At 43.0% G+C, this 24,400-nt stretch overlaps 3 protein-coding genes across 3 annotated transcripts; 2 read left to right on the top strand and 1 right to left on the bottom strand.

Moving 5' to 3' along the window:
- Positions 1–948: 948 nt before the first annotated feature.
- arl6ip5a (ADP-ribosylation factor-like 6 interacting protein 5a) lies at positions 949–4,676 on the bottom strand. Its single transcript, XM_053446871.1, has 3 exons — positions 4,408–4,676; positions 1,622–1,839; positions 949–1,276 (listed from the first exon to the last, which is right to left on the bottom strand). Exons 1-3 carry the CDS (start codon positions 4,638–4,640, stop codon positions 1,101–1,103), a joined length of 627 nt encoding a protein of 208 aa, XP_053302846.1. The 5' UTR covers positions 4,641–4,676; the 3' UTR covers positions 949–1,100.
- Positions 4,677–8,422: 3,746 nt separating this feature from the next.
- On the top strand, positions 8,423–18,699 carry trnt1 (tRNA nucleotidyl transferase, CCA-adding, 1). Its single transcript, XM_053445853.1, has 8 exons — positions 8,423–8,552; positions 8,701–8,830; positions 9,688–9,881; positions 10,166–10,304; positions 10,840–10,966; positions 11,110–11,303; positions 16,689–16,942; positions 18,135–18,699. The coding sequence occupies exons 2-8, from the start codon at positions 8,701–8,703 to the stop codon at positions 18,378–18,380; spliced, it is 1,284 nt and encodes a 427-aa protein (XP_053301828.1). The 5' UTR covers positions 8,423–8,552; the 3' UTR covers positions 18,381–18,699.
- Positions 18,700–19,125: 426 nt separating this feature from the next.
- On the top strand, positions 19,126–22,055 carry avpr2b.1 (arginine vasopressin receptor 2b, tandem duplicate, 1). The gene is made up of 2 exons (XM_053445866.1): positions 19,126–20,183; positions 20,687–22,055. Exons 1-2 carry the CDS (start codon positions 19,319–19,321, stop codon positions 20,911–20,913), a joined length of 1,092 nt encoding a protein of 363 aa, XP_053301841.1. The 5' UTR covers positions 19,126–19,318; the 3' UTR covers positions 20,914–22,055.
- The last annotated feature ends 2,345 nt before the right edge of the window (positions 22,056–24,400 follow it).

Raw genomic sequence — 24,400 nt, 5'->3', positions numbered from 1 at the left:
GCTCGCTTCAAAAATATCACACATTCCTACAGGGGAAAGGCAGGATTTTAGAAATTCTGAAGGCAAAGGGTTAACATGAACACAGCTTTCTCTTTTTAATGCCCATCATTCTTATCGCCACGTTTCCCCTCGCATCCTCACTCTGCCCCTTAAAACCAAATAACAGCACGTTATGTTCCAGATGGATTCTCGCTATCTGCAGTCAATTTTAAATGGAATCCAATATGAAACAGCCAAAGTAGCTGACGCTGCAAAAACTAACTCGGATTTGGAGGAGAGTGACTGCAGATGCACTTTGTCACCGCGCAGCGTGCTCAGCTCTCCACACTATAATCTACTGCAGCCCATTGATTAGCATTGGGGGTAAGTGGAGAGGAACGCAAAGTTGGCCAATCCATCACCCAGGGGGCACTGTCAAGATTAAACAGAGAGAGGTGCGGGAGGAATACTGATGGGTACGGGTGAAGACGTCACGATGCTTTGAAGTTTTCATTTGAAATATTGCCACTCACTCCCTTCTCTCTTCTGTCTCGCTCTCTTTATTAGCGTGAACATGAGGTCGCTCTGTTTCCGTGCTCGAGTGAACTGTTACATTTTATGTGAGCAGACAACCCAGCCCTCTGTGCCTTGGCAGTGATGTGTGTTGACTGTGCACTTTTGAATTCTTTGTTAAAAAGGCAACACTTGCATCGCTTTTACAATTTTAGTCGAGGGTTAACAGGCAGTGCTGACGCTCTGATTAAACACAGATCTCTGTACCAAGGAGAGGAGTCTGCAGCTGTGTGCAGTACTGACACGCTGCATTGCACAGATGTGAGGCAGCGTAGAGGTGCACTCATCCCCGTCTTTCAGAAAAACTGCCCTGACAAGTTCTAGGTGGAATGACAGATAACCCAGAGGCAAAGATAACAAGGCTGCTTTGCAAAAAAGACTCGAGTAAACACACTGTGTAGGAAACAAACATTTAAGAGGTTTAGACAAAAGGATACAGACATTCGTTAAATCTAAGAAAAAAGTCAAAATCTTTGGCCAAAAAGATGGACGTTTGTGTGGATCGGTGCATAAGTGTGCATATTTGTGTGGCTCTGTTCCAAGTCCAATCAATCCTTCAGTTTTCCCTCAAGGAAGCTCTGGATCTTTTGAAAGTTCTCTTCTTGTTGACCCAGGGCCTCCAGCAAAATACCCATGGGTGACCTCTTCAGGCCGGCGCCCTCGATCTTGTTCTCCAGTTTATTCTTCATGTTGCGCAGGCGAAATGAAGAGTGTGCAAATATCACTGAAAGACAGATGGGAGAGCGACTGGTTACAGTTGAAACATTTGGCAAAAACAAACCAATAAACTTTTCAAACTATGATCAGTCTGTGACAATCTGTGACAGCACGTTTGACTCATTTAAAAAGAGCTAAGATAATTTTATAATTCAAAAGAACAGATCACTGTACTCTAAAAAGACATTTACCCAGACATAAAAGGCTTTTATTCAGCTATTAAATAATTTTTAGTCTCTCATCACTTTAATGCCTGAAATTATATTGCAGTAACATGCATATATTTACTTTATGTGTCATTTATGGTTTGAAATAAAAATGTGACCTTCAAGCATTCCTGTCTTGAACTTACATGCCAAAGGTAAAGTGATTGCCGTCATGAACACCATGACACTCCCCAGCATGGAGATGAGGAGGTAGCTGGCAAACATGACGGCGATCAAAAACGCTGTGGGGTTCTGCCTCTTGAAGTTGTTGATCACTGCTCGGTTCTCCCCGGCCCACACGGAGCCCAGGAACACCCCCGTCACCACGGCCATCGCTGTGAACATCCCCAGAGGGTTCAGGAACCTGCAGGGTGGCAACAAGAGACGCCGCAGTGAGCAGGGGGTCAGTCTACAGCATGAGCAAAGGCAGGGTTCACGTGTGTGGTCACTGGCTCCACCTAGTGTTTAGATGCTGTCAATACAACAACAGCACCCCTTAAAGTATCACAGACTGGTTTTTCTCAACTGAAAGAACTAACATTTTAACAGTAGTGAATTTATTTATTAGTCCATTAGCAGAAGATTAATCTGAAACTATTATGATAATATAATAATATGAAAATTCGGGCGGCAGTGATGGCCCTGATCAGGTCAAGTTCATGACCATAGTGCGTGATCGAAGGCCTGTCTCACAGTTACTCTGCCACTCTTTGAAGTTTAAAGCCTCACATTAACAGTGGTGATCCTGGATAACTGGATAAAGTTTCCTCAATTGTAATATCAATATACTCACCACAGTTAAATGTTCTAAGAAAAAAATAGGAAAACTCTAAATCCGTGTCCCTTTAAATCCTTAAATTCCTTTAATCCTTAAATTCTGAACAGTTCAAGTTACTTTCCAATGCTCTCTGGTGGACAATTACTTGAATTACTATTCAAGGATATACCTATTCAATTGAAATTGTATTTTCTCCTGACACTAAATAAACCTGTGGTTTATTTTTGGACACTGAACTGTGAACTTTAACTGTATTTAAGTCTAACAGATTGCCTCGAATCTAGAGATTTGTTGAGGATCTCCTGGAGAAAACCTGCTAAGAGCTGAATGAAGATGAAAAATAAATGTATGAGGAGGCACAGAATCATTTAAAGTTGAGTTTATCACAAATTTATTTGTGTCTACAAATGAATTTGTGACTACAAATAAATTTGTGATCACAGCATTTTCAGACATTTATACCAAAGTTATCAGTCAGAAACCACAGGACACAATGTCAGTGTTATAAGGGCAGTGGTAAACCCAGAGCATAGTCTGTGTGTGGAGTTAGGTTTATTGAGAACACTTAGGTTTACCAATAATGTTCATGTTAACGCAGAGATTTGGGTGAGCTGTTTCCAAACTGGATTAAAATGTCATGATTTAATGTAACCAGCCAAATTGAACATGTCAAAGTTCAGCCTTGTTGCCTCATGAGTCGGGATGGACTCACTGATGAAATGTTCAATACTTGTGTTTCCCCTCCTCAAAGATACAGGGTCCATCCAGCTGAGTAAGCTGCTGCTCTCATGACTGGGCTATCTGCAATGCAGCAGCTGATGGGACAAACCATAGCAACGATATGTCATCACACAGCTCAGCTCACAGACTGTGACAGAGGGCATCACTATTTTTAGTAAACCAGGCTTAAGTTGAAGCAAAGTGCCAACTACAGCCAAGATATTTCATAACGTGGAGACTGTGATGAATCTGCCTTGTATGGACTCATCAGATAATAGACTGGTTCATGGAGAAGTTTGCAGTGGTCAGAGGCTGAAATATGATTATGGTTCATGGTACAGAACGAGTCAGGACAAACTTTAATATTATTATCATTATTAACTTGTGCTGCTATCATTATATCACTACATCTATAAATATCACTATTATTATTTACATTATAACAAACCAGTCTTAGCTTTCTCCACTCCCCCCAACCTGGCCAGGAACTAGATTCAACCACAAGTCAAGTTCTGCTTGAGGTACCTTTGATTGATCAGTTTGCCGATATCATCGATCAATATTAGCCTCTCAGAGTCATATCAGTGAGTTGCGACATCGGGCCGAATTAGCAGATTTCATCCATTTCAAGGTATTATCAGTAACAGTAGTGGAGACTTTTCTTTACCCCAACCAATAAGTTATCTCAAAGTTCATCCGGGAGAGGGAGTTATTAAAATACACTTCTATATTTGATCTCTTCTTTGACACAGAAATTTGGGGATGGATACTTTGAAACGAACTAATCCAAATCAAGCTCAGGTGAAGAAACTCATATGTTCATATGTTGGATAAAATATCTGTATCCGAATTTTTCTGTTTTCTCTTTAATCATTATCGGCAGCAACCCCCCACAATCCATATGGTCAGTCAGGCTCCAGTTGCTTCCTGTTAAATAGTTTTTTCTCTCCACAGTCACAGAGTCTTTGCATATGAACTGTTGGGTATCTCCTCAATACTAAAGTCTCAACCTTACTGTGTAAATGTATGCTTTGTGTTGGTGCTATGTAAATTAAACTGAATTGAATGCTGGATAGTCTCCTTTATTCCGTCACTGTTTCCAACAGGTACATCCTGGGAGCCTCGAGATCTGACAACATAACAATAACAGTGCGTCACGTGGTGGCAGGAACAATAATAACGGTCCATTCATTCTTATGGGTTTGGCTTCAGCGCTTTCTTCTGTTAGCAGCCTGCACCCACCAGTCTGTCCCCTCGTTTTAAATCCCTTTAAAGTGGCAGCCTACATCCAGCTCACACTCCACAGCCCCACAGATACAAACTGACACGAGAAGAAAACAAACATCCTACAAAGTGAGCAGCATTTAGATGCTCTCACCAAACACACAAACACAGCTGTTGTGTTGACACCATAACTTCCCGTTTGTTACTGACCCGACAATGAGGAAGACGACGACTGCCAGAGCCAGATAGTTGGTCTGGTAGTAGAGCAGGTTGTTGACCACCCTGTTGTTCCACTTCGTCAAATCCTTCACGTCCGGTTTGGCGAATCTCTCCGAGCTGGGGAAGAAGTCGTCCCACGGCCTGAGAGGCGTCAGCTCCACCTTCGCCATTAGCCTCCTCCTCAGTGTCAGTGTGTTTTCTGATCTGACAGCAGCTCCTCTCATCCATGCACTTTTTCTTCTTCTTCTTCTTCCTTTAGTTTAACGGGGGGGTGGCACCTAACGTTAAAGGTGCATTACCGCCACCTACTATACTGGAGTGTGTTTCAGAGTGTTTGGTGGGTTTGGTCTGCGCAAATACATCAATAATAAAAACAAACAACAAACAAAAATAAATAAAATAAAAACACCAACAACTTAAAATGAAATCCTTAGCATTAACCCAGTTTCTTTTAAAAACTCAAGCAAGACTTTATATTTCCTTTCCCCAATACTGAACTAATTCTTCAGATTAAACACCCCCCCCCCCATCCCCCCTCTCTCTCCCTCTCTCTCCCCTCTCTTCCTCTCTCTCTCCCCTCTCTTCCTCTCTCTCTATTTTATTTTGATGGGGACTGGCACCTAGAGTTAAAGGTGCACTACCGCCAACTACTATACTGAAGTGTGAGTACCCCCCCCCGTACACACACACATTTCCTCAGCTCTTTCTGTATCTTTCCTCTCTCTGTGCTATATTTCTGACAGTGACAGATGACATGTTCCCCCCTAAGCCACATTCACACTGTCCTGATGGATATTTCCCTATTAATGGCATTGTTTTATTTAGTCCTGTGTGTCCTATTCTTAGCCTTGATATAACTGTTTGTGGTCGGCTGTTTTTCCCCTTTGTCACCAAAACACCAAATGCACTCAGTCAGCTTCCTCAAAATAGGTCCATGTGTTTTTATTGAGTAGTGATGTCAGAGGTTTCCACCACAGTGTGTGTCCTCAGAGACAGTGAGACAGTGTGTGTCCTCATAGACATGGAGACAGTGTGTGACAGTGCAGCAGCACCTTGTGTGTAGAGCGGCTCTGACTGGGCCTTGTTGCTGGGAGGCAGAGTGGAGACAGAGCTCCAGAAGAATCAGAGGAGGTTGTTGTAATATGTAACTTCACCACTAGACGGCCCTAACTACCAATTTGGTTTATTCACATGAAGAATGTGTTTATTGAAATGACACAACACAAGCAGAATATATAAACCCACTATAAAGATGTTTTTAAGTTTCCTTTATTATTTTCGACCTTTGTCATTCAGTATGTCTCCATGTGTGCGTAACCACTTTCTATTTGTTTATGAGCAGAAAGTTCCTGGATTCACGTCACAAATTGATTTAGTTCAATACAAAGTTAAATACAATCGAATAACTTTGAGTTAAAAATCAGAGTTTTGTCTTTGACACAAAAGATCAAAACTCTGGACTTAAAAATGGGACGTTTTCATTTCTGCATCAGGTGCAGAGCGGTGGACGATTTTCTACTTTTGACCCACAGGTGGCGCTGTAGTATAACAGCAGAACATCCCAGTCAAAGCCTTTATATTCAGTCTATGAGTCAAACACATGGATAATTTCCTCTGTGACGAACCAGATGTAACGAGAAGAAAACCGTCTCAGAGAGAAAAGTGCTGTTGTCTCTGCTTTAATGCACAATAAACATCCTTCCACCGTCTTCACTGGAATCATGACTCTGGTTTTCTTTCCTCATGCAAACAAACAGGTGGAAACATCACGTCCTTGGTGCAGGTAAGAGAACAAAATCATCAGTTTGACATAATGGAAACAGAAGAAAAGGGAATGTCACTTTAACAGTATGAACAAGAGTCAATGAAGAGCAGAGCATCTTTAAATCTCTGAGGAAACTAATACATGTTTTACCATATTTAATAGAAAACTGACCCGAGGACGTTTTATGCAAACGTAAATGAAGATTCTTGTTGTGTGTTCTCGACCACCACCTCAGAACAACCACAAGGGGGAGACTGTAGCAGACCTCTGGGAACAGCAGCATGCTGGGAAATAATTGATGATGGGAGGTTCACAGCAGAGACAAGTGACAGAAAGTGTCTGAGAGATGATATTCTGAAGAAAGACATTTTGGGCCTGTTGTTTTGAACAGTTTGTGTTATTTTGTGTAGACACACTTGTTTCAACATGATGATTTCACTTCATTTTCAAGCCCATCTCAGTTCTTTCTGACTTTAGGATAAGAAATGTTTGACAGAGTCAGTTCCTCACAGGCTCAAGTTCTCACTGTATGGAGAGGTCATCATGTGACTTTGTGATGATCCTCAACACACGTTTGTCAGTGTAACATGTGACTGTGACGCCATGTTCATGAACACGCTGCTCTAACAACTGTCCAGCAGATGTTGAAGCTCTGAGGTCCAGTCCACTTCCTCTGCACCAGAGTGAGACCATCATCTCTTCATGGAGCTGTGCACGAGGTTGCTGTCACGGTGACAAAACACAAAGTGTGAACAACATGTCGGCCATACTTTGTACTTATGAAGAAAAGTTTGTGCTCCTAATGAAATTCTACATCTGATCAAGACACTTATTGATTTAATTCATCCACCAAACAAAACTATTTAAATGCAAACACACAAGGAGCAGAAAGAAGAAGAATCGGATCTAATCTGCAGCTGTTACACAAGACGTCCATCAACTACCTGGTTTCAGGTTTAGTTTAGCTCTAGTAGACCTCTCTCCCTCTCTCTCTCTCTCTCCCCCTCCCTCTCTTCCTCTCTCTCTCCCCTCTCTTCCTCTCTCTCTATTTTATTTTGATGGGGGGTGGCACCTAGAGTTAAAGGTGCACTACCGCCAACTACTATACTGAAGTGTGAGTCAGAGTACCCCCCCCCCCCCCACACACACACACATTTCCTCAGCTCCTTCTGTATCTTTCCTCTTTCTGTTCCTGTTATATTTCTGACAGTGACAGATGACATGCTCCACAGATTCTTCCCCTAAGCCACATTCACACTGTCCTGATGGATATTTCCCTTTTAAGTGCATTGTTTTATTTAGTCCTGTGTGTCCTGTTATTAGCCTTGATATAACTGTTTGTTGTCTAGTGTTTTTCCCTTTTGTTTTCATTCCTCCCACTTGTTGCTTTACTTGATATAGATGGCGTCCTTTTCCTCCCTCATCCCATTGTTTTTGCCAGTCAGTCATGATGCTACTCCTCATTACTGCTTTAGCTTCGGTCTTACGGAATGCTTCCTCCATAACTCTCTCCTAAGATGTTTAGAGAGTGAATCAGCCATTTCATTACCATCGATGCCGCTCTGAGCTGGGATCCACATACATCTGACTTCTCTTTGTGTGTAATGTAGTCTGTATAGTGTTTCGTATATTTTATATCTGCTCTGCTGAAGGATGCTATGGACTGTATTGACACCAATGCTGAAGGTGAGTCTGAAAATACTATACCCTTTTTAGTCTGGTTTTACTCTGTCTACTGTTATTGCCAACATCTCTACTGTATATGCTGTCAGATGAGCTGGTGTTCTCTCCTTTATATTTATATAATGTGTATATGTATGTATTTGGGAAGCAATGCGAACAGAGTATTGTGTGTAGGCCTTAAACTTTTTTTCCCCCTTTGTCTCTCTTCATATTTTCTTCAATATCAAGTTATAGTGACATAGGGGGAAATAACCATGTTGGAGCAGGATAATAAACTGGTTCACTGTATCTTTTTTTATGCAATCTCATCGTTTTTGCCATTTTACTCGCTGTCCAAACATCGCACTCTGTCTCAGCTTCTCCACTCTCCCAGCATGGTTTAATGGCCCTCCCAGTGAGTGATCTTCTTATTGTGTGCTTGGAGGTTTGACCAGTAGATTATCGTGAACTGTTTGTGTCGTGGATTTACTGCGATCTCAACTGAAGCGTCCCGCTACAACATCTCGCGAGAAGCAACAGGCTGCACGAGCTCCCTAAAGCCCCTCCTCGTGAGCCTATTGGTCGCAGCAGCCGCACGTTAGCGAAACACTTCCTGCCTAGAACGGCTAATGACAGAAGCGACAACTACTACAGTGTACTCTCCAACACACGTGTGTGTGTTGTGCTCGCTCCACGTGTGAGCTGTCTGGTACGTACACGTTGACACGTCGCTGTTGCTCATGTGCTGCTTCTGTATTAACTATTCGCCAGGTGCACGCCGGCATGCAGCGTTAGCTAGCTAGCTACAAGCTAACTGTCAGAAACAGAAGCCCGTGACGTGTGCGCTGTTTGTGCAGATGTGGAGCAGGTTGCTGAGTCCTCGTGTGGTTTGCAGATCTGGTGTCTGTTGGAGGAGTCTCTACACGATGCAGCTGAAGACCAGTGACTTCCGCTCTCTGTTCACCGAGGGGCTGAACGGACTCGTAGGTGAGACACAGAAACTTCCAGCTCCTCCGCCTCGTCTCCCACTCACATGTCAGCAGAGTCTGATATGGATTCATCTGTTTTCAGAAACATTGCCTTTGTCACATCCCCACAGATTCCCAGTTGTAATGTATTTATACAATGGATATAAATATGTTATCTGATTTTTGTAATTCACAAATCAGTATTCTAGTTTGGTCAATGGAGTATACAAAAAAAGAAAAAACACATGTAAAGTCATGTTTAAAAGTAACCACGGTCCTTACAATATTGTTGTAATGTTGGGTTTTACATTTTTGTTTATTTGGACCTCTGAAGGGACAAGGGCACTACAGATTTATATCATTGCACCTATAATATGTTTTTGTACTTTGGGCCTGAGTAGGAAATAAACAGTCAAATTGATCAACCATGTGACAAAATAGTTAAACTTTTAGTCCCAGTTACAGTTAAAGCACTGAATACAGCCTACATATCCCAGAATCCAACAGACTTTTTTTTTTTTTTCTGTTTAAAGTGGGTAGTTTAAAAATGAAAAGCCTCCAAGACTCCATTCTGAAGACGTCATCATATATACAGACTTGACAAAGCTCCCCTGGTCCTACTTGTCTCCATGTGGTGGTGAGTTACTACCACGGGAGGCAGACATTATTTTAGTTTGAGGCAAAGTTGAGTGACAGAGAGACAGTCAGAATTTTTATGAAAGAAAATAATAGAAAATGTTTTTGTTTCGATTCATGGAAATGTAATTCATCATCTTGGAAAGTTATTCTCCCCTCCAGGTTTATCTCACGAGTTAAGTTTCTTGTGCTTCCGGCCACTCAAGTTACTAGACTTAAATATGTGTTTGGTCTTTGCAGAGATATTTGAGAAGAATAATCATGAGCTAAGGATAGCTGGAGGGGCTGTGCGGGACCTGCTGTCTGGGAAGCGGCCTGAGGATGTGGACTTTGCCACGACAGCCACTCCAGAGGAGATGAAGCGCATGTTCCAGGTGGCTGGCATCAGGATGATCAACAATAAAGGAGAGAAGCATGGGACCATTACAGCAAGGGTGAGACATTTGTTCACTGTCCTGTTAATCTGATTGATCAGACAAGTAGTCTTAAGGTTGCATGATTGTCAGTATTCCAGAAAAAAGCAGCCCAGTAATAGGAAGTTCTAGTTTGATGTATTCATTCCTTGGATATGTAAGTAAGTCACATGTAAGAGGAGCCTGCAGTTTGTGACTGGAACATGTGGCTCGATAAGGGTAGATAAATAAGAAACTCACAGCATTAGAAGGGCAGTCTTTCTGTGCCCCCTGTCGTCATTGTTTTCTTTGTATATTTTTTACAGCTACACAATGAGAACTTTGAGGTGACCACCTTGCGTCTGGACGTTCAGACAGATGGACGTCATGCAGAGGTGGAATTCACCAAAGACTGGCTAAGAGATGCAGAGCGGCGAGACCTCACCATCAACTCCATGTTTTTAGGTAAGTGTTTTTATGCAGTGATATGAACTTTGTTGAGGACTTAACTCTGCGTTTGCTTCTGTTGTGGAGATGCAAGTGTTGTTGATTAATTTTCATTCACACCCTGTTCACACTGAAGAGGTTTAGTTTTGAAACCCATCACTTTCTCTATATTTACACCTGACGTTCACAGAAGTTTTCAAACCCTGAGAACAGAGACTTTTGGAAAGGCTGATGGTGCCGTTACGGTTAGAAAACGCAGAAACAGACTTTGAAAGAAATAATGTGGTCGCTTCTTGATTGAAGCAATGCTGATTCAACAACCAGCAGTGAATGCAAAGTGCTGCTAACAGTTACAGCCAGTAACTGTTCCATCTTTTTGCCGGTCCAAGATAGGAAGTCCCTGCTCTTCTCTTTGACCATTGTTGTGCCTTCTTCACAGAATTTTCTGCAACCAAATGCAGAATAGACAATCTGCTCCCTATTTACTCCAGCCTCCTTATGCACAGTGTAAACAGTGCGGAGTTTGTTCTTAATTCCTAACTGTGTTTTATAGGTCTCGATGGCACATTGTATGATTATTTCAAAGGATACGAAGACCTGAAAAACCGTAAAGTTCGGTTTGTTGGCAGCTCTGAGCAAAGAATCCAAGAAGATTACTTGAGAATACTGCGATATTTCAGGTGGGCTGTTTCATTTAATTTTTGTCTTAACCAAATCAAACTAAACTCTAAGTAAAATGGAGAGGGACTTAGAACCCTTTGGAGGGTGAAAAATAAAGTCTTCTTCTAAGTGTATTAACCGTAGCCCACTAAATTCAACCCAGGTTCTACGGCAGGGTGGCTTTGGAGCCTGATGACCATGACCCTGAGACGCTGACAGCCATCAAGGAAAACGGCAGAGGACTAGCAGCGATATCGGGAGAGCGGATTTGGGTGGAGCTAAAAAAGATGGTGGTTGGTAACCATGCTGCTCATCTACTGGAGCTGATGTACAAGCTGGAACTGGCCCAGTACATAGGTGAGACAGATGCAAAGAGATTTTTATAGTTTCTGGAACACTATATAGGTTTACATGCTCAACATTATTCCGGAATCAGAATCAGAATCAGAAGTATTTTATTGCCAAGTAGGTTTACACCTACAAGGAATTTGCTCTGGTAATTGGTGCTTACAATTAACATAGAAACATAAAAACGCAATAACATAAAGACGCAATAAATACAACATACATAGGAAAAGCAATACAAAATAGAAAACCAGTATATATTTACTCACTGTTTACTTCTTATTTACTCACTTTTTTCCAATATCTATACAAAGTAACATTTATTTTGACATAAACATTTCTGAATAAAAATATATAAAAGATGTAAAAAGTGATATGCAAAACAGTAAACAGTGTCCGATTGCAATGTAATGCAGTATAATATGATATGATGTAATGTGTTAATTTAACACATCCTCAAGGTGTGGGGGCGGAATAAAAGTCAGAGTCAGGTGGGGGTCCCGGGCCTTGTTGATGAGGCCAACTGCAGCCGGGAAGAAGCTGGTCTTGTGGCGGGAGGTTTTGGTCCTGATGGCCCGCAGCCTCCTGCCCAAGGGAAGAACCTCAAATAGTTTGTGACCCGGGTGGGAAGGATCAGCCACAATCTTACCTGCACGCCTCAGGGTCCTAGAGGCAAACAGGTCCTGAAGAGATGGCAGATTGCAGCCGATCACCTTCTCAGCAGAACGGATGATCCGCTGCAGCCTCCTTTTGTCGTTTGCAGTGGCAGCAGCGAACCAGATGGTGATGGAGGAGGTGAGGATGGACTCGATGATGCAGGTGTAGAAGTGCACCATCATTGTCTTTGGCAGGTTGAATTTCTTCAGCTGCCGCAGGAAGTACATCCTCTGCTGACCTCTTTTGGTGATGGAGCTGATGTTCAGCTCCCATTTGAGGTCCTGGGAGATGATGGTGCCCAGGAAGCGGAAGGACTCCGCAGTGACGACTGGGGCGTCACTCAGGGTGATGGGGGTGGGTGGGGCTGGGTTCCTTCTGAAGTCCACAACCATCTCCACTGTTTTCAGAGCGTTGAGCTCCAGTTTGTTCCGGTCACACCAGGTCACCTGTAGGCGGACTCATCCCCATCAGAGATGAGCCCAATGAGGGTGGTGTCATCCGCGAACTTAAGGAGTTTGACGGACTGGTGACTGGAGGTGCAGCTGTTGGTATACAGGCAGAAGAGAAGAGGTGAAAGAACACAGCCTTGAGGGGAACCGGTGCTAATGGATCTGAATTCAGAGACATACTTACCCAGCCTCACGCGTTGCCTCCTGTCAGACAGGAAGTCAGTGATCCACCTGCAGGTGGAGTCAGGCACACTCAGCTGGGAGAGCTTCTCCTGTAGCAGATTCGGGATGATAGTGTTGAAGGCAGAGCTGAAGTCCACAAACAGGATCCTGGCGTAGGTTCCTGAGGAGTCCAGGTGCTGGAGGATGAAGTGGAGGGCCATGTTGACTGCATCGTCTACAGACCTGTTGGCTCTGTAGGCAAACTGCAGGGGGTCCAGGAGAGGGTCAGTGATGGCTTTGAGGTGACAAAGCACGAGGCGCTCAAATGCCTTCATCACCACAGAGGTCAGGGCGACAGGTCTGTTATCATTGAGTCCAGCGATCTTGTTTTTTTGGGGGACAGGGATGATGGTGGAGGTCTTGAAGCAGGCTGGTACGTGACATGTCTTCAGTGAGGTGTTAAAAATGTCAGTAAACACCGGAGACAGCTGATCAGCACAGTGCTTCAGGATTGATGGAGAGACAGAGTCTGGCCCGGCTGCTTTGCGGGTTCTGTCTCCTGAATAGTCTGTTGACGTCCCTCTCCAGGATGGAGAGAGTCGTCGCTGTGGTAGAGGGGGGGAGGGCCTTAGAGGTGGAGAAGTGGAGGCCCTTGCTTTGGTGGGGGAGCTGCAGCTGATGGGCTGTAGTGTTGTGTCATGGGTGATGGTTTCAGGACTTTCCCATTGTCTTTCGAAGCGACAGTAAAACTCGTTCAAGTCGTTGGCCAGGTGTGAGTCATTAGTGGAGTGGGGGGCTCTGGGCTTGCAATTTGTAATCTGCCTAAAGGCCTCTGTATGCTTCTCCGAGTCCGTTGCGGACGGACACTTTTTGTTTTATAGTTCTACGAGCCTTTTTGTTCCGAAAACAATTCACCGCCAGAACAGTAGTTGGCGCAACGGAAGTCGAGCTTAGAGAAGCCTACCTCATGAGGTATATAGAAGAAGTCCACGCTGGTTTATTTACGTCCTCCCGGCTCCTCACACACAGTGAACGATGACAACAGAAAAAGGATGTTGATGACGCGACAGTTTTGCTGAAATAAAGTGACACCCAGCGGGTCAAAATGCTTATGTTATCGTGTCTTAGCGCAGCGGTACCCCGGTCTTGTTTCCAAACTGCGTTGCTAATTCAGCAGCTTGAAGCTACACGGAGGCAGCTAGCTTCCCCCCCAGCTTCCACACACAGTCAGCACGGACACCCGATACTAGCTAGTACCAAGTGTTTGCTTCTAACCTGACGGTGTTTGAGAAACAGTGTCATGAGAGCCGTGGGATTAAAGTCAGCAGGTTTTTGCGCTGTTTCCACCGCAGTTAGCATGGTGGCTAGCCCGCTAGCCCCGTTATCAAAGTTCGTTATAACCGTATGTGACCGTACACACATGCTGTAAGTGCTCTAACCAGCCAGCGTCAGCCGGACAACGCCGCTGGCTTAACACACTTGTCACATTAATCATAGAGTCGTAGTTGTGATTTAGGTTTATTGTGATTTAGGGAATGAAACAGGAAGTTAGAGGTCCGGAAATGACGTTGGGCGGAAATTATGTTTTTAGTGGACCAATCACAGCCAAGTGCTATCCGTGGGCTGTCCGCCATTTCGACGTGTAGTTAGAAAAATGAGAGCTGCACGAAAAGCTCTCCGAGGAGCCGCGGAGAGGGCGTTCCACGTTGGAGAAGGCCGTCCTATCTGTCCGTCAAAACGGAGAAGCATACATTGGCCTTTAGCCCTCTCCAGACAGAGGCAGAGTCATTGGCTGAGAACTGTTGTTGAAGTTTCTCAGAGTACAGTCGTTTAGCTTCTCTCACCTCCTTGCTAAACCTGTATTTAGCTCTATATACCTGACTCTGTCCCCGCTCCTGAACGCCTCTTCCTTCTCCAACCTTAACTTTTTGAGTTTAGCTGTGAACCAAGGTTTGTCATTATTGTAAATCACCCTGGTGCGTGATGGAACACAGCTGTCCTCACAGAAGCTGATATAAGAAGTCACAGCCTCTGTGTACTCATCTAGACTATTAGTAGCAGTCCTGAACACATCCCAATCTGTACAGTCAAAACACGCCTGAAGATCCTCCACAGCTTCACTGGTCCACAACTTTGAAGTCCTCACAACAGGTTTACAGAGTTTTAATTTCTGCCTGTATGCAGGAATCAAATGGACCATGACATGGTCCGAGAGTCCCAGTGCAGCCCGGGGGACGGCGTGATAAGCACTGCTTACTGTGGTGTAGCAGTGATCCAGAATGTTCTCCTCTCTGGTCGGGCATTTAATAAATTGTTTATATTTGGGAAGTTCACGGGTGAGATTTCCTTTGTTAAAGTCCCCGAGGACAATAACTAAGGAGTCCGGGTTAGTCCGCTCCACACACAGTATATGATCAGCGAGCATGCGTTGTGCCTCTTGCACGTTAGCTTGCGGTGGAATGTAAACACCGACCAGAATGAATGAAGCGAACTCACGGGGGGAGTAGAAGGGTTTGCAGTGAATGAAAAAATATTCCAGATCAGGAGAACTGTGCTGTTGAATCACTGTCACATCGTTGCACCAGCCAGAGTTAGTGTAAAAGCAGATGCCTCCACCTTTCGTTTTGCCGGAGAGCTCCGTGTTGCGGTCCGCTCGGAAAAGTTGGAAACCAGCCAGCTGCAGCGCAGAGTCCGGTACAGATCCACACAGCCACGTCTCCGTGAAGCACAGCACGGAAGATGAGGAGAAGTCTCTGTTTTTACTATCTAGTAGCTGGAGTTCGTCCAGTTTGTTGCACAGTGAGCGCACGTTGGAGAGGAATATTCCCGGAAGCGCTGTGCAAAGTCCCCGCTGGAGGAGACGCACAAGAGCGCCGGCCCGTTTACCTCTCCTCCGCCGCTTCACCGTCTGAACAAAGGTGAGCGCACCTTTGACCAGAATGTCCAAAATATCGATAGATGAGGCAATACAAGTCGGTAGTAAATTATCAGGAGTTATATCCCTGATGTTCATGAGCATCTCTCTGGTGAAAGAGCTCCCGGTTTTTAAGCAGAAAACTGAGTTAACTAACAATACAAGACAAAACATCGCGCACCATCTGATATTAACCAGATTAAAACTGAATAAGTCACTGCCAGGTAAACCATGTGCCATTTTCTAATGACCTGGATCTGACTAAAGTCATACACAATATAAGTAATTATTGAACTAAGACGTGGAATATCCTGGCCTTGGTCATATTAGGTAGTTGTCATCGTAATCACATTGTAAAATCCTTTTGGAGTTTTTACAGAATCTTGCGAGTTAGACACACAGCAGTTGCCTACCGCCTCACAACTCATGTCCTGGGTTTGAGTGTGAACAAGTAGAAAGGCGTAATGTTGAGTTATACACATATCAGCAACTAATTTAAACATCATAATTGTCAAAATGTTTCATGCAGAATAAGGTCGTTGAAATATTGGCTTCCATGTGAAACAAGAAGGCTCGATCCTACATATCCCATAATGCAACTTAACGGCATCTCACATCTTTCCTGCCTTGTAATTGGCCTCTTTTTTAAAACTGACCAATCGGTCACGCAGGTTAACTGTTATATATTTGAACTCTCAACCTCAACAAGAGAATAGGTCCATTATTTTCCTATTTCAGGTAAAACATTATTAACAACTATTATGGCTCCATGGTAGCACTTTGCTTATGTATGTACATGTGTGTACGTAGCTAAGTTTAGTGAAAAATGTTCCCATGCCGAACATGTGTTTGTCTTTTGTTATGACTCAGATGCCTCTTGAAAATGGAGTAGGCTCCAGCACATAATGACTGCTATCAAGTTATTATCTCAGGGAAAAAGATCAATAGTCATTAAATCTCAAGGGATGAACAATTTGGAGCTGGTTCTAAACAGGGAAGGATTCAATGTCCTCTCCTGAGTTGAAGTGGACTATGATGCCGCTTGACCTCTGCGGCACTGTGACCAGTGATCCAGTGTCTCTCAATGAATAATTTCAGGGCAGGTTATTCAGTAATACATGTTTGAACAAGATACCAAAGCTGAGCACTGATCCAATAAAATCCATTTCTCTTGTTTGAACTGCTGCTTATCCCTTCCGCCCTGATCCTCCACAGGTTTACCTCCAGATGGCGATGTTGAAGAGATGAAGCGAGTGTGGCAGAATGCCAAAGACTACTCTCCCAAGCCCATGACCGTCATGGCTGCTCTCTTTCACTGTCCAGAGGAGGTGGAAAAGATGGATCTCCGACTGAAGGTCTCAAGGGAGGAGAAGAATCTGGCTCTGTTCCTGGTCAAACATAGACGAGAGCTGTGCAAGAGCAAAGACGAGCCGCAGAGTCTCAAACCCTTCACTGACTTCATCTTTGATGTAAGTTTCAGCCTCCTCCAGTTAGTGTGTCAAAAGAAACATGTCACTGAGTTCCTGTTTGTTTTTCAAATTATGGGTTGATTAGATTCCTAGCGGAATGCTGTGAACTGTCTGATTGATTTTAGCCTTGAGTGTTCCTAGTACACATGCCATGTTCTAGGCAGACCTTGATTATTCTCCAGTAGGTAATATGTATTGTGCTGGTGAAATCAGATGGTGATTGCCCATGACAGCATGGTTGGGTGATTGTGAAGCTGTTCGAAAAAGTTCAGTCATTAATATAATTTGGTAGCAAGAATTTAAGAACATGAACCAAAACACAGGTTCCAGCTTCTGTGATAGAAACACTACTGTGTATCTGAGTTTTGGACGAAACAAGACAGGTCAAAACCGAACCTTCAACTCTGTGAAAATGTGATCAGACTTTTTGCAGTTAACAATTAAACACTAAATCTAGAAAATAATCAGCACATTAACGGCAATGAAAATGACTGTAGTTATACAGACAGCACTACTTGAATACACAAACCTTTCCGTCTGTCTTACCACTGAACTGTGGTCCACATGCATCCATCACCCCATCTGCATGCATCATGTTCCCACCCATACTAATGAGGCTCAGCTACAGGCATTCTCAGAAATGTTACTAATCAGTAGGTGGGATTGTGTTTTGATAAAAATGTGCTTTGGTTTCATTTCTGTTTAGAATTTTACTTTTCTCAAAACATAGTGATACTAAAACAATACAATCATTCAAATAGATTTTTTTAAATAAGTTTTGAAAGGATAAGCGCATAAAACACTGGATTAAGCATCAGTGTAATTCTGTTGAAACGAGAAGATGAAACAGAAGAAGACAAGAGGAGAGAGTTATTACGGTAGAAAATATTTGTCAAGAATCGTAGGACATATTATTGTAATAGATGGGAGCCAACATGAAAGCCGGATTTCAGCTGTGATTATTTTACTGTTTCCTCCTTGTTATCCCCATTTAACTGGTCTGAAGTGGATGATGATTGGTTAGACAAAATGTGATGTCACATCTGTGAACTAATCCAGATTTAGGAATAGCTGTTTCATTATATAAATAAGGTTTTTATTTGATTCTGATTATTGCTTATTGTGATGGATATTTAACTTAATAGAAAACATTTCAGATTCTAGAATTCTCACACGTGCTGCATCTTTCCAGAGTCGGGAGCTGGATGCTCAGATTAAAGTGTGCGAGCTGCTGACGTATCAAGGTGAGGAGAAGCTGCTGGCCGAGCTCCGTAGATGGTCCATCCCTCGATTCCCTGTCAGCGGTCACGATCTGAGGAGGATGGGCATCACGTCAGGCAAGGAAATTGGGGCCACCTTACAGAATCTCCGCGACATCTGGAAGAAAAGCCGCTATCAGATGGACAAGGAAGAACTGCTCAGTCACGTACAGACTTAGACAAAGCAGAGCTGTGTTTTTTTTCTTTTTCCTTTTAACAAATAGTCTGGACTCTCTCGGAAACTGTGCTGATCACTGGTATTGATCGAGCATTGTGGACAGAGGACGCCACAAGAACAGAGACATGCACACCTATTAATGAATGTAATTGCATTCTAAATTACCGGAGGGCCTCTTGTGTTCATCTGCATCGCCATCTAAATCCGAAGAGCTCACACACAATATGCACTGAGCATCGCAGCTGCCACATTATGCGAAAACATGATATGGAAAACGGCAACTGATTTCACCATACGTGTCATCACAGAGCTGCTGTTTCTCTCAGTCCCTCAGATTAACAGCTGATACTATAACGATGCAGATTTGATCCCGACAGCACTTATTCACTGCTTGCACTGGTGTGGATAGATGAAACATGAGGCTAGTGAATTAATACCTGAGCTCAGTTACATTAAAAAGGGAAACAGATGTTTGGTTTTGATTTGCTGTTTTTCTCTTAAGTTTATCTGCAGTTACAGAAAATATCTTGTTTTTAGTGAAGAAACTAAGTTGTGTTAAAAATGTTATTTTTAATAAAAAAAACTGAATTGCTGTGCAGATAAGTATGTATGTATGTGTAAATCTAGTACACTTGTGTATCTGGGGGAAAATAATGTTTTCTGAGCAGGAGGGAGGAGCAACCTCTCAGAGAGACAAGCTATAAAGCCCCCCACTCTCCACTACCAACACCTCACTTTCTGCCTGGACACTCAATTTGTTTTTTATTGGAAATGTATCCTTTAAACCAGACAGTAGAAAATACTGAGCTTACTAAAATAGAATCCCAGATTGCCTCCTGGCGTTTGACTTAAAAAAAAAAAAATCTCTACTTTAACTGGATCACCTTGAATGGTGATATAAGGGGGGTGCGTTACTCCGCTGTACTTAAGGCAGAGAGCATGGCTTGGTCAAGTGTAAACATCAGTAACATCTCTTTGGAGACCGAGCGTCCTGAGGATGATCCGCGGAACGAGCGCTTGGCTCAGGTGGAAATAGTTCTTCTGTCTATCATCTTCATCACTGCGGGGATCCTGAACTCCGGGCTCTTGTTGGTGCTGTGGAAGCGCAGGAAGCAGCTCTCCAGGATGCGCGTCTTCGTTTTCCACCTGTGCGTCGCAGACCTGGTGGTCACCTTCTTCCAAGTTTGTCCGCAGCTCATGTGGGACATCACGGACAGATTCGTTGGTCCAGACATACTGTGTCGCGCAGTGAAGTACCTTCAGGTGGTGGGGATGTTTGCCTCCACGTACATGATAGTGGCGATGACGATAGACCGATATCAAGCCATCTGCAAACCCATGGTGACGTTCCAGAGGCGCAGGGCGCGCTGGAACGGTCCGGTGTGCGCCGTCTGGTGCGTCTCTCTCATCGGCAGCCTCCCGCAGGTGTTCATCTTCTCCCGGCTGGAGGTCGCTCCCGGTGTGTACGACTGCTGGGCGCAGTTCATCAAGCCGTGGGGAACGAGAGCCTACGTGACCTGGACCACTCTTGTGATATTCGTGCTGCCCATTCTCACTGTGATCGTGTGCCAGGTGCGCATCTGCCGCACCGTGCACATCAACTTCCACATGAAGACGCAGCACGTCGGAGAGGCGCACACCAAGGCGCTGTCCTCCAGGGCCAGCAGCGTGGCCGGGGTGTCCAAAGCCAGGGCGAAGACCGTGAAGATGACCGTGGTCATCGTGCTCACATACATCATCTGCTGGACGCCTTTCTTCACCGTGCAGCTGTGGTCTGTGTGGGACGTGCAGGCGCCCACTCACTGTAAGATCCCTCTGGACTTTTACATGAAAACACATTTAGTAACATCGATAATCATAAAATATCCACTCATCACTCATGTTATTGGTAATAGTATAAAATACTACATTTGGGGAAATAGTGCAAGATACTACACGAAGAGAGTTAGTACAAATTGTGTATTACCTGAAGTTAAATAGTACAATATATTACATGAAGAGAAATGGTACAAGATAATACATAGATAAATACTACATTAAGAGAACAAGGACAAGAAACTACACAGGTACAAAGTACTAGATGAAGAGAAATAGTACAATATATTACATTTCGAGAAATAGTACAGTATACTACACGAAGAGGCATAGTACGAGATAAAGTACTTCATAAAGACACAAAGGATCTGAATTTTTTTATCTGGGCAAACAGTATGTGTAACCAAGAGTTGGTTCTCTTTATTCAAGAGGTAAGACTAAATAAAGAACATAAATAAACTGGAGCTCATGTGAATCTCTGTGTGTTTCCAGCTGCAATCTTCAGCATCCTGATGTTGCTGGCCAGTCTGAACAGCTGTGCCAACCCCTGCATCTACCTGCTGTTCAGCGGGAAGCTGCCCAAGAGGCTGGTGGCTATGATGTGCATGCAAGAGTCGGAGCGGAAGGACTCCATCCAGGAGGAGGCCACCATGGTCAGCTCCCTGTACATCAGTCTCAAGAGCTTTCGGTCAGCAGATAAAGAGCCTGACATCCACTGAGACGTCCTCTCACCTCGATAGGTCTTGACACCAAGTGTGAGAACAAACTTCAAAGCATTGTACTTAGTCCCTGTGGTAACAGTACTGTGGAGAACACATTGTGGAAATGAACCAGTGAAATGTACTAGTCACTGTTGAGTAGCAGAGACAAGTCATTAAAGGGACATTTCTCTAAAAACTCATGGTTGTCTCTATAACATGATAAATGGTTTGTATTTATGTAGAACTTTTCTCGTCTTGATGAAAACTCAAAGCTCTGTACAGTTGTTTTGCCATCTCACATACAGTGTATGTACAGTAATTTGGGGTTCAGTATCTTACACTTCTTCATGCAGAATGGGGCGTCTGGGATCGAACTGCTGCATCTTTTGTTAGTGGGTGATCCCTCCACCCCCAAGCAGTGGATTACTTAACCTATTGTGGCCACAGTAGTGGTGTGACTCGAGAGATGGTGATCCGTTGATCCATCCATGATAGTTCCAGACATTCGAGGTGCCCAGAGGATTAATCCAAATTACTTTTCGTATCCCTTGGGTTTTCCTATGTAGCCACCAACATGACATTAACATTGATCGAACTGCCGTGACATTTGGCTCATATATGTATGATCTCCAGAGCATGAACTTTACGTGTCGTGTTTTGTGTTCTACATGGAGGTCCTTTGTTTCCAGGGCCCAGCTTTATTTTGAATCCACAGCACAACATGAATCGGGTTATTTTGTCAGAAAGACATAAATATTGAGAAGAATCATTAACTGAACACATTTGCATTAATGACGTGACTTCTAATTAGCTGCATGTGATCTCGTTTTGACAAAGAGGGTATGCAACCGTTAACTTGTGAAATACGGTAATGAGTAAAATGTGCTGCATAATATGAAAGTGACAGAAACAAATGTGATTCATATTTTTAAATGTGTAATATGCCCTTTGACTGTGATTCTTCAGTATACATTTCAGCTCATCAATATAAATGATCACATATTCTGTATAAGATGATGACAGATCAGTCATGTGACACCAAGATCTTCAAATCTGCAATAAGATGCTCACTCATAAATGTGGCAGGATTTCTACAGTTTTCAAAGACTTTTCTCTTTTGCAAAATAAACTTTTGTGACTTTTTATGTGACTGTTTTCTGCTGTACCAACATCATAATTGAGAAAAAAATCTCCCTTAAGGTTTGAAATGTAATGAGTTATTTGTATTTGTAAAGGGCCTCACAGGCGTGTTTTCCTGCAGATCCCTGTTTTTCTGCTGTGTGTCATCTTACAGAGAATAGACCATGAAGACGTTGTCAGGTGACGGACACAAACAGGCAGAAATAAATTTCTCATGAATACATGCCATGTTGTGTCCAAGTAATTTACAGCATTAATGCATCATAATAACTCGAGGCGGGCAAGATGAGGGATGTCCGTGAAATCGGTCTGCAAACACATCAATAATAAAAAAACGCTGCACAGACAAATCCAGCAGACATCTTCCCACAATGAGTCCTGAGCCTTGACCCTCATCAGGGACTGACCGGCAGCTAGTCACTTTCAGCTCTGACCTTTAACGCTAAGAGAACAACCAGCGGCAGCAGCGTGACCCAGCTGCTGGAGGGAGGAGGGGAGCTGATTGACAGGTCAGCTTAGCTATAATTTTTTATTTGAACCATGCAGCATGTCGCATTATGTCATCATTCATATTTAATAAGAGTAAGAGTTATGATTTGCAGACATCCTGCAATTTACACTGGAAATATGTTGTACACATTAGGCTCAGATGAAATGCTCACATCTTGATAAGAACAAGGGAACAAGTACAGGAAAAAAGCGAGTGACAATTTAATCTTTAGAATGGACCTAGAAATGAAATGCACTTGAATATAAGATAAACATAATATATTCTATTGTACACACACTGGAAAGGATGAAAATTGTAATAGCTACAATAATCGAGCTGACCCAAGTTTTCTAATCAAGCTACCTGTTATATGGTTCAGGTCTGAGTGTATTCGGCACCGTCCCTCAGCCTCGCCAATTTACCAAAGTGGTAGAAAGTATTTCCCCACAGAGAACCACCATGTACAGAAAGAAATCAACAGAGCCCCACCAACTTCAAACGAAATTAATCTTTGTAAGAGCATCATGAATTCTTAAACCATTCATGTTTTATATTAACTAGTGCATTCCCCATTCCTAACCTGCCTGTTTGGAATGGGCTGTTTGATTGGCCTGGGATAATGCTCTGGAGCTAGATCAGAATTATAAAAGGAATACTTAAAACACAACAGACCTCCAATTTACTAGAAAGGAGTTTTTAAAACTGCATACATCCAAAACTTGGTTTATCTGCAATGAAGATTTTATTGTCAATGTTTTTGATCAAATGAAACTACATTAGCTTCATAACTGTTCATGTGTGTCGTGTTTGCATAAGTTTGAATGACTTACTGAACCAGTGTTATTTATTCATATTGCATGTTGGCTATTTCAAAGATCTGTTAACATAATTTTTCCGACCCAAGTTCACAACTTTTCAAAATAGAAGCTCAGTAGACTAATTCAGCTCAATTATGGCACTACAGGAACAAAACGAATGTTGCACTTATATTTTGTTGACAATTTGCTAAAAAGGAAGTGATAACCACCCACGACAGCTGAGAAAAATCTCTGTCTCAGACCAATATGATGAAATAAAGAGACTCAAAGGATCTGTAGAGAATTTTGACCCACGGTTTGATGCAGTTACAAACCGCTGGTGTGGTTTGTCCGAGAACATAGAAGAAAACATTATCAAATTCATCTGCAGACTTATTGACCACATCGCTTGTACTTTCCCAAAGATTTGACACTAATCAATTAGAATACATAGCATGTGTGAAGTTGATAAATGAACAGTTCACAGACAGATGTTTGTGGAATTTGAAGGTTGATAACCCAGAAGTTGGCCTTATGTGTTGCAGTGCATGTGTTTACAAATAAGGAAGATGTTTTTTTAATATGCTTATTTGCCTGTGTTTTCTTAGATTGCGTAGTTGGGTCCTCTCGGCCACTGTCAGAAACACACGCTGTATCAAGGGCAAAATTGAAGAATTACTTTTCAATTACAGTAGCCGTCCAGTCAGCAGTGGGAGGCAGTCGGCCGTACTGTAAATGGTGAACCACTCAACAGGAACCACGAGGTATAGGCTACACTTCCTGAGCCTGAATCAAGCAATCAAGCTATAATGGGCATCAGCAAGGTCAGGGGTTAGAAATAACTGCTCTCCTGTTAAAGAGTTGCCATCCAACTCATTGGATATAACCCATATAGCCATTAAATGGTAATGTGACATAATTCGAATTTTCTTCTGCGTATTTTTTTGAATCTCTGTTAAAGAAATTCACAGCGTTTAACTTGGAAACTTCATTTGAGAGTAGGAAAATAACAAGAAAGAAATTTTTGCCATTTTCATAGTGAAAGTAGAGAAATGACCTGAATGAGAAGGAGGTTTAA

The sequence above is a fragment of the Pleuronectes platessa genome, chromosome 2, assembly GCF_947347685.1.
Source record: "Pleuronectes platessa chromosome 2, fPlePla1.1, whole genome shotgun sequence".
Classification (NCBI taxonomy): Eukaryota; Metazoa; Chordata; class Actinopteri; order Pleuronectiformes; family Pleuronectidae; genus Pleuronectes; species Pleuronectes platessa.
This window is presented reverse-complemented; position numbering and strand designations above follow the sequence as displayed.

Bases quoted from the DNA above. Each gene is read 5' to 3' on its own strand.
- trnt1 (XM_053445853.1), top strand. From the start codon at position 8,701: ATGTGGAGCAGGTTGCTGAGTCCTCGTGTGGTTTGCAGATCTGGTGTC. The intron at 9,882-10,165 runs GTGAGACATTTG...TATTTTTTACAG, and splicing joins ATGGGACCATTACAGCAAGG to CTACACAATGAGAACTTTGA. The intron at 10,305-10,839 runs GTAAGTGTTTTT...TGTGTTTTATAG, and splicing joins CATCAACTCCATGTTTTTAG to GTCTCGATGGCACATTGTAT.
- avpr2b.1 (XM_053445866.1), top strand. From the start codon at position 19,319: ATGGCTTGGTCAAGTGTAAACATCAGTAACATCTCTTTGGAGACCGAG. The intron at 20,184-20,686 runs GTAAGATCCCTC...GTGTGTTTCCAG, and splicing joins CGTGCAGGCGCCCACTCACT to CTGCAATCTTCAGCATCCTG.
- arl6ip5a (XM_053446871.1), bottom strand. From the start codon at position 4,640: ATGAGAGGAGCTGCTGTCAGATCAGAAAACACACTGACACTGAGGAGG. The intron at 1,840-4,407 runs GTCAGTAACAAA...GCCACCCTGCAG, and splicing joins GTCGTCTTCCTCATTGTCGG to GTTCCTGAACCCTCTGGGGA. The intron at 1,277-1,621 runs GTAAGTTCAAGA...TCTGTCTTTCAG, and splicing joins AATCACTTTACCTTTGGCAT to TGATATTTGCACACTCTTCA.